The sequence below is a fragment of the Pavona decussata genome, unplaced genomic scaffold (assembly GCF_977016875.1).
Source record: "Pavona decussata unplaced genomic scaffold, jaPavDecu1.1 SCAFFOLD_194, whole genome shotgun sequence".
NCBI classification, from domain to species: domain Eukaryota; kingdom Metazoa; phylum Cnidaria; class Anthozoa; order Scleractinia; family Agariciidae; genus Pavona; species Pavona decussata.
This window is the reverse complement of record NW_028145603.1, coordinates 116,632-126,583: the sequence shown is the minus strand read 5'-3', so window position 1 is coordinate 126,583 and position 9,952 is coordinate 116,632. Positions and strand designations below refer to the sequence as shown.

At 38.8% G+C, this 9,952-nt stretch overlaps 1 protein-coding gene across 3 annotated transcripts; it reads right to left on the bottom strand.

Annotated features, from left to right (window-relative positions):
• Window positions 1-352: 352 nt before the first annotated feature.
• Window positions 353-9,918, bottom strand: LOC146461825 (uncharacterized). 3 transcript variants are annotated; one of them, XM_085086388.1, is made up of 4 exons: window positions 9,305-9,918; window positions 7,835-8,330; window positions 5,562-5,838; window positions 353-3,887 (listed from the first exon to the last, which is right to left on the bottom strand). In XM_085086388.1, exons 2-4 carry the CDS (start codon window positions 7,997-7,999, stop codon window positions 3,067-3,069), a joined length of 1,263 nt encoding a protein of 420 aa, XP_084942514.1. In that variant the 5' UTR covers window positions 8,000-8,330; window positions 9,305-9,918; the 3' UTR covers window positions 353-3,066. The 3 variants fall into 3 exon arrangements, with proteins under 3 accessions (XP_084942514.1, XP_084942516.1, XP_084942513.1); XM_085086390.1 differs by having other exon boundaries at window positions 7,835-8,117; XM_085086387.1 differs by having other exon boundaries at window positions 7,835-8,109.
• Window positions 9,919-9,952: the final 34 nt, after the last annotated feature.

The window sequence follows — 9,952 nt, the reverse complement described above, 5'->3', positions numbered from 1 at the left end:
CGAGATAATTCTCTTTGCGAAAAGGGTAAGTTCTAGCCATGGGTGTCCCTTAGGTGAACCGGATATAATTAACTGGAATTGTGAAGTCAAGGGATATCTTGGCTCCAGTATCACCGATCGTTTTCATCCTTTAGCTTCTCATGGCCGACCGAACTGAAATGTTCGACTGTGCTTTTGTTGAGCGGAATCCGAAATCTTCATAAGTAGCGACAGAAAACTTGGCCACGAAGAACTTACACCAATCAGAGTATTCTCAAGTTGACGCTTTAATTCTCATTATCTCCATTGAATAAGTGGTTGTTAGACCTTACTATACTTTTATTTGACTAACTTGACTTTATTAGGCATTTGCATTTGGGGTTCGGTGTGGTATACACACAACACAGTCAGCAAAAGGGACCTCCTTTTGTTATGGCTAGTTTTCATCTGTGTTGCTTAATATGTCTGATGAAGTGTATTGATTTGCCTCCGCAGATCTGGATCAACGAATACTTATTCTCCTCAGTAAATAAAAAGGGCAAGAGAGTATAAAATGTTTCCTACACTCGAGTGCATCATCTGGCTTGTCGTGGTCTTGGTGGAGTCCGTTGCTATTGTGGCTTTCAATGCTGTTACAATTGTTGCATTTATGAAATCTCGCAGTCCGCTTCGTAAGCGCAGTATGTACTTGGTGATCAACCTGGCAGTTTCGGACATGTTAGTTGGGGGAGTCTCAGGAATCATGTCCTTCGTTATCACTGGAGTTCATTGTAAATGTTGGAGGTACAACGTGACTGTTTTTGGAATCTTGGATAACATTATATTCGGCATAGAATTGTTGTTTCCGTTAGCTTCTCTAACAAACCTCGCCGCGATTTCGATGGAACGGGCACATGCAACTTTTCGTTTATTCAGGCATCGTGTTATCAAAAAGTGGGTGTTTGGAGTAGCTATTACAGTCACTTGGATTTCAGCTGGGCTGTTATCAACTACTCTAGTACTTATTAGGAATTTTGATGGACAAGCATCAAGCTACTTTTTTGTATGGGGTTCATTCAATTCAATCTGTCTATTCGTTATCTGTGTTTCTTATGCGTCCATTGTTTTTAAAATTTCTTGTGGAGCGCGTCCTCAGCATCATGGTGCAGCCAGTACGGAGAGAAAACTGACTAAGACATTGTTCATGGTGACTTTGCTGTCTTTACTAATGTGGCTGCCATTTGTTATTGCACATTTCCTTTCCTTTACCATGGACGTTTTTGCTTCGCTGTCTACAATAATACGCGATCGGTTAGACACTGTTCTCATTGTGCTATATCTTGCGAACTCTCTTGTCAATCCCATATTATACACCTTTAGAATGCCAGAGTTCAAACGAGCTTTGCTTTCAGTTTTTTGTCCCAGACCCCAACAAAGACAATTTCAGGGCTTATCTCTTAATCGCCTCCCGGTAACTCAGAGTGCAAGTGTTAAGATATGAAAAGGAAACATTACTTAATGAAGTAACTCTTACGTCATGTGCCGTCATCACTTATTGTTGCAGACCTCAAAGGAAACAATTATTTTGCGCTTGTTATCCGTGTTCCATGCATGTGTCATTGTCATAGCTTTAATACTCTCGTAGTTATGGAGGGGGCGGAAACGTTAAAAACAATAACAACAACAAAACAAACACGTAAATTATAAAAAAGCCCAGTATTCAAAATCGCTCTTCCACCATATGCATATTATAATTATTCCCTTATTGCTTGTTAAAATTATTTATAAGTTGTTATTTGGTAGTCAGTGCAACCGCTCTTTGTCCCAGGCGCCTTGATTTGTTGACGTTCATGTCATGTCTCTGTTGTACTATGAATCACATTGTATTAGAGTAATCCCTCATATAATTACATGACCATTACTCCCATTCGCCTACTATATTTTCACAAATTGTCAGTCCGTGAGTGCAACGCAAATTTTTGAAAGTTAATGCCTTAATTTTAAGCCGCACTACTTTCTTGGAGCCTGCATTAGGCCCGGGTAAAACGTCGAACTTTACATGAGATGGCCTAACTCGTGATTTGAGTCGATCCATTAAGGAATAAACTCTCAACCAAATTCAGAATAAAAACGAAATTTTGTGTCAGCGGAATTTCTAAATAAACTAACTGAATTACACAGTCATAAAGTTCGACTCATGAAGCGATCGCCTTTTTCACGTTCTATAAGCCTAAAGCACATTGATCGAAAGTGTTGGTTGATTAAAATAGAATCTGACTAATTAAATTCAGTCAGCAGTTGAACCTGGTATCATGATTGTAATTCACTCAATTTAGCTGGTCTCATGTTCAGTTCGACGTTCGTTTCAGGCCTTCATTTTTTTTTTAGGCTTAATTAAGATGGATATTAATTTCAACCACGCTAATTTCTGTTATATACACTTAAAATAATCACAAAGGAAAAACGTCCCCCACTGACACGCATCGCCCAGCTTCAACGCCTGTAATTAACAAAGGAAGGAAAAACTAAGAAGCAAGGATGTAAAAGGTTTAGAGTCCGGATTTCAATAAATAAAGCCAAACATGTCTTTAAATAAAAACCAAGTAATTCAGCTTCAACACTTCTTGCTTTTTAAAGTAAATATTTAGCAATTTTTTTCTATGTTGTAACAATTGAATACCAGTTTCAAATTTATTCTGTCAATATTCGTTGGTTTGTGGTTAACGGCCTACGCGATGTTAGCAACTAAATTACTCTTTCTGGCAAAGGTTCCTTTTATCGTTCAGGCCACTGTTTAATTAATCAGGACCGGGTTGTTCGAAAGCCGATTAACGCTAATCCACGATTAAAAGTTAACTGAGGTTTTCAACTCGCTCATTAAGGATGGTTTTAAAGGCTCATTTCGATCTGATGGTAAAGAAAAGTCTAAGGGAAAACTAAGATAATCCTTACAGATTAGTAAATATACTCGAATCAAAGTTCACGTTAACCCAGGATTAGCTTAATCGGGCTTTGAACAACTGGGCCCAGGTGATTAGCTTTTCAATAAATGGCGGAAATTAAATCAGTGCCTTGCCTTATATGGCCTTTTGTAGTCGGCATTACAATCTATTTCCTACAGCGATTGTTTCCAACCCAACCCGCCTGGGTAAATTCAGTAAAGCAAAGTGCTTTCAGCTTGAGAGCGTACCGACAATGCTCCGTCAAAGCCACCTCCGTATACAAACCTAAGAGCCCACCAGCGAGTTGACCAGCGGAAACCCCCAAGGTAAGCAGGCTCAGTCCGAATTCCCGACTGTTGTTGTCAGCAGCGTTTTCTCGAACTACGTGGGGAGAATTTGAGTAGATCGCCCCAGTGGTGAAACCCCCAGTGAAGCATAAAACCATGACGACGCCAACATGTGACACGTACCGGTGCCATGCGATCGTGACAAGCAAGATATTGTGCGACACACCAATCAAAGCCAGAATCCAGGTCTTGTTGATGCGCACGTGTTTCAGCTGGTTCGGACACGTGTACGAAACTACCAGCAGATAGGAAAAGCCAATCAAACTTCCAAGAAGACTGCACATGGTGTAGTAGTTGTAGTGATCTCGGGAACGAAACGGAGCCCGAGAAAATGCCATGGTCGTGACAGTAGCGTGGCTTGAGAGATAATCAGCTAAGTTTGTCCAGTACAGGAAAACGATGAGAGGAAAGATCAGCCAGCCAATCGCAAAGCGTCTAGACCACGTGAGCTTGTTTTGAAAAGAGTCGTCAGCTGCTGCCAAGAGTTCGTATTTAATTCCGTTGCGAGAAGGAGGTTTTACCCAGGGGTCCATTAGCGGGCTGCGATCCATAGAAGCGTACACGACCAAGAAAAGCAGTATTCCTGGTAGGATGATGGCTATGGCGATCTGCGGGGCCACACAAAACCATGTTGCAGTGGCTGTCAAGTGAAAAAAAATAATCGCTTTGTACGTTTTGTGAAATAAATTTGAGGTTATTTTATGAGCCTGTTGCTGAGAAGACTAATTTGAACGTAGCCTCGCTTTCGTAATGAGGCTTTAAGCAACTCGGAAATGGCATGTTAAGCTAAGCATGTTCGTTGCTCAACAGGTATCATTGCTGCCCCTCTGTTTACATTTTTTCTTGTTTGTATTGTCTTGTATTTTAGTTTGCCTCTTTTGTATTTGTAATGAGTGAGCCCCAATAAATAGTAAATTTTCAACGATTATTTCTCTGAGCTGGATCAGTTTGATTCTGTGTGGATATTCTCCAACGTGAAAAAGTCTTTCCTTTCCGGAAAAATTTTCTTTGAGACTGACGAGAAACTGTTTTCAGCCTTCAAAGTCATAGCCTATTTTTTATGTTTTCTCGTTGTTTTGGCTGATGAATCTATTGAATACTTTCCTTTATTGATGTCATCCCTGTTTCATACATAATAAAATGAAGAATACTTCATTGCATATTAAAATGCTTATAGGAAAAGAGATTCTTTGTGCTTTGTCTCAATCGTTTACCAGTAGCTAAAACTTGAAACTTCAATACTATGATCTCGACTCAGGAGATACTTTCCCAGTGAGTCGGCTTTCTAGGTTATATTTTTTGTGTACCCCGGGACATTTAGGACTTGCTCGCATAACGTACTTTCAAAAACAATTAATAATTCATAAGCCCATTGACCTATCAAATGGTCGATAATACATCACGTGCAGTGACTTTATATCGATAAGCCTCCTCATTATAATAAGTATGCGGTGTTTTATCAGCTGATAAAACACTCCCTATTTGTATACGGTGTTTTTCTCGTATGCTAATTTCCAACGTTCATTAAAGCATAATTGTTTTGAACTCTATTGACACACGCTTTTCCAGGAATGTTTTTGAAGCCGTTCAAAAATCACGCAGCACGTGTTTTATCGGGTCTACACTGCCGCTCGTGTTTTAAACATAACATAAACTTTGTGCATGCTCAATCGACCGTACGAAAAAAGATGGCGGCTGTACATTTTACCACAATACCTTGCAAACCCAGAAAGAGAGGCACATTTTTGTTTTTTTGCGACATTCATTCTCGTACTAACAATTCAGCTAACTTCACAATGTTTGTAAATCGGATCTTCCTCGTTTTTTATATATAAAATATTTAAGAGGTTTTTCTAAAAAAGAATTCTTGTTTTCTATTCCAATGAAAACGTGGATGTGTGAGTGAGTGAACGAACGAACGAACGAATGAATGAATGAATGAATGAATGAATGAATGAACGAACGAACGAACGAACGAATAAGGAAGGAATTCGAACGAACGGACGAACGAGTGAATGAACGAATGAAAGAGAGAAAGAATGAATGAATGAATGAATGAATGAATGAATGAATGAATGAATGAAAGAAAAAATGAATGAATGGATGGATGGATGGATGGATGGATGGATGGATGGATGAATGAATAAATGAATGAATGAATGAATGAATGAATGAATGAATGAATGAATGAATGAATGAATGAATGAATGAATGAAGGAAGGAAGGAAGGAAGGAAGGAAGGAATGGATGAATGAATGAATGAGTGAATGAATGAACTAACGAATGAGTGAATGAAACCATAGTGTTATCTTACCAGTATAGTAAAGCGATCCTAATACGGACCCTATTCCGATTCCAGCTGCGAAAGCACTTGTTGTCACGTGACTGTAAAATGCAGTCTGGGATAGAAACGTCATTTCAGCCATTGCTGTCCCCACTTCTGCAACGCTCATACCAGCCAATCGCACTGAGGGATCTGGGCTGACCACCAACATCACAAGACCACAAGCAAACAGGATGAATATGATGAACAGTTTGCAAACATGAGGAATTTTCTGAAGAATCCATGGTACTGCTGTTTTCACCAACACCTGCGCACAGAGTTTAACAGATTTATTTCTTTTATACTTCAACATTAAATGGAGCGGCCAAAAGCCACGAGGGCTCTTGATTGAGGGGGAAGGAAGCAAAGGTTTTGACCACTGATCCGAAGCCTATGAAAATTTCCGAAGATGTTATATATATACCTACAGTTCTATAAACTGCAAGTTATGAGATCCCCGGATGAGAACATTTTTTTTTTTCACATCTGGCGTTCTTTCAGTTCCCCTCTTTGAATTTTACCTTTGCCCGTGTATTAAAAGACAATGCATATTAATAAATCGAGTTGACATTGATAGATAGAGCCGACAAAGCAAATCCATAGTAATTTAATACTCTGGCCAATTACAGCACCCATAAACAGGGAAATGAACCAATCAGAATACGCAGACAAGAAAATGGCGCCAAGCAAGGGAAAACGCAAGCGAACAAGTGACTTTGGTTTTGCTTCTCATTGGTTGAAAAAAAAAAGTGGCACGAGTTTTGTCAACCAACTACGTGCATAGTCCGAGTTGCTTTGAACCTCATTATGAAAGCGAGGCTAAGTGCAAAGTTTTTGCTATGAAATTAGTTTTCATTCATATGCAAACAAAATAAATTTTCATATGAAAAATTTTGCACTTTGCCCCGCTTTCATAGTGAGGTTGACAGCAACTCGGAAAAAGGCCTAGTATTTCTAGTTCATAGATGAGTCATTGTATTTTCTACGATGACGAGACTTTTCAAAACATTTATCCCTCATTACTTAACTTTGAATAAAATTTGATTAATCTCCTGACAAGATACTCGATCGAGCCCCCTCCCGTTCAGAATAATTTTAACTCAAAAATAGCCCATGGCTATATTACTCGGGAAATTTTATATCTTTCATATGTAAATGGCCTTATGATTCAATTTCTTCAAAACGAAATTCACCAGAGAACAGTGTTGCTGAGTTAAAAATTAAACAAAATTACCAGTTGTTGTCTTATACGAAACATAGTAAAAATAGGGCAGTCTTGCATCTCAAGCTATTAATCTTCCTTTTTGTCTGGATTCAACAGATCTGTTGAATTTTGATAAAACGGATCGATTTAATTGGAAATTCAATTTCGATGTGGTTGACAACTGACAAATGCTCCCTAAATGTGTGTTTTTCTTTTAAATATTACACACTACATGCTTCGCTCTGATTTTTTTTTTTTTTTTTTTGCAATACAAAATCATTTGAACCACTGCAGCCGGGTCGCTGTAAGTGCACACAGTTTAATATTGAGACTTAGTTCACATTGAATCAGTCAATGCCATAAGATGCAAAAGGCGAAATTCCAAGGGAAAATTTAAGCAGCGGCATAGCAAAACCATCATCATTATATGCAATCGATTAGCGCGACTTACTTTACTTTTAAATTTTTCATTCCCGGCTTGGCGAATTTGCAGTTTATAAAGTTTTGACAGGAAAGACCCTCATCTTGTTTTATTAGGAGGCCTTTAAAAGGTGATTCTATAATTATATCAATATGCGTCTTCCTTTGTCATACAAAAGTATTTCAGTGGTAAGACAGTTCCACGTACTGACTTTTCCTTCTTCGGAAGAAGTTTCTATTTATGTTGGGTTAGTAAATGTAAAAGAGAAGGGTCATCGTATCACACCAGTTACATTCAGGCGAGTTTATCCATCAAAATCGCTAGAAAAATAAGAACCACATACATAATTGGTGCGCCCTGCAACTAGGTTTCAGCAGGGCGTAGAAAAGAATGGATTCTTTTCCGCACCCTGGTTTCAGTTGGATCAGTTCGCGATTGGAAATACATACTATGATAAGCATTATCAGATTTCAGACTCAATTGCAATGTGAACTATACACTTGCTTCTAATTCTTGTTTAATGTCAGATCGAGCGATACGACTGAATATGCTAGAACACAGGACTTCTAAACTATAACAATGCTTTGATAGTTTTACCTCACCCAATTTATGACTTTACTAAAATAGTGAAAACCGCACCTGTGGGACTCCCACCGCGAGAATGGCGGTGAGAGCTGTGGTGTGGCTTCCCGCCAAAACATCTCGAGCAGCCAACAACAAAGCCTCGTGAAAAACGATGGTTAGCACCCCAAGGAAGAAAAAGCAAAGGACGTTTCTGGTCTTCTCTTCGGGCTGTTTGTCCATGTTTCCTGGCAATTTTTTAGGTACACGATGAATAAGCTGCTTCGAGCTTAGCTTGTTTTCGGAAAGTACAGCTATATGCGACGGAATAGCTGGCTTAAACCCAACCGTAACTTAGACACTAATTGTTCAGTCTAAAATGATAAATGATGTTTCCTCGAATAATCACCCCCTGAATGATTTTTAATTGTATTTTGAAATGTTTTCTTATCAGAATGCTTGAATAATCTACCCATTTGTTTATACTCCTCCTTTAAGCAAAAATGATATTTAAATAAATGATTCACTCGTCAGCCTAGGCCGTAACGTTAACAGTCGTTATTGTTCCATGTATCTGTAAAAGAAAATAGGAAATAATAAATAGAAAATTACATGTAAATTGAAAAGAAGTTTCACAGTATGTTGCGTGTGTTCTGAGACACTTTGAACTCTTATTTTCAATTCTTTGTTTATTATTTAGATTTTTTTTCAGCTGTTAGTATTCGAATTATTTAATCAAATATTGCGCATCATCCGAGGTATAGTGACCATGAGATAGCTCTTCCTCATAAATAGCCATGATGCATTAATTTATGTTGGTCGTTAGACTTCTTTGATCGCTGATAAAAGTATTCGAAATTCTCTTGTCTTTTGTCCTCATTATGAAATTTGGTAGTACGTGCAACTAACTCATTCTCTATCTGGTTTGGTTGTTGGCAGATCATTTATAACGGTTCAGTTATAAATATCCGCCTCATTTATCAGGGGCAGCCACTGAAAAATACAAGCTGACTGACCTGGAGCGGTTAGTCGAGGATATAGGGGGGGGGGGGGGGGGGAACCGGAGCAAAACCGGTATCACTGGGAGATCCAACTGAATATATTTCACAACGTCTATACCCTAAGGATGGTGCTACTAATACCTAAGTATTTTTGCGCGGCTTATGACTATGCGGGAAAAGCAGATCTTAGCAGCAACTGTTACGGAAATCCAAAAAGAAAATTGGGGGCAACTACGTATTAGAGATAATTACAATACAAAGCAATGCATGGCGTTTTTTTTTTTTTGTTACTAAATTGAAGCTTTATTATCTCTAAAAAATGCATGGTTACCCCCTGCCAATTTTCTTTTTGGATAACAAAAGCACTTGCTAAGTTCTGCTTTCCCCGAGTAGTTTTACATTTAAACCGCGCAAAAATATCCCTGCATTAGTAGCCACCACCCATAGGCACCGTCCTTAATTGAGCTCTGCCGTTAACGTTCCGCATCAGGATTGTTATTGTAGTCTTCAAACAGTCATCAGGATACTCAGTACTACTGAAGGATACTTTTTGGTCTTTCGCGATCCCCTTCCGTACTTGTACGCATTAACAACTGAAAAAAAAAATAAATAAATAAAAAAAATACTCTCCACAGGGCGAAAAGAATCAGATACCGAAATTGTCAAGTTGACTGGAGGAGAAGACGTTGAGGAAGAAGTAATGCACCTATCTGATCAGCCATTCCCTGAGTGGGGACTCCGAGAAATGGAGGGGACTTTGTAAACTTCCCTCTCGAAAGTGCTAATTTCCCCCCTTGAAGAATACATAGGCAACCAAGGTTAATAAATTGCCACACCTAGAGTCATAACAGAAACAGATTGTGATCTTAATAGTCAGGCTCTCTGCGGTCGGCATTGTCTTCCGGTTTAACACATCCCAAGATCTGTTGCTACCACGTCAGACATATATGACATTGGATCACTGGACAGATTTGCATGACAATACCCGAGCTTACAGAATCCACCAGAGGTTGCGGCACAAGATGAGCCCGTGAAACTTCATCAACGTGAATTTTTTTTTTAAATATTGTTATGTATTCGTGCGCATACTTTAAATTTTCAAATACGTCGCAATTCCATTCAAATTCCAAGATTTAGTTAGGTATAATTTATCCTGATTTACGGCAAGCGAACAGAAAGAGGAGAGACCCTGGGA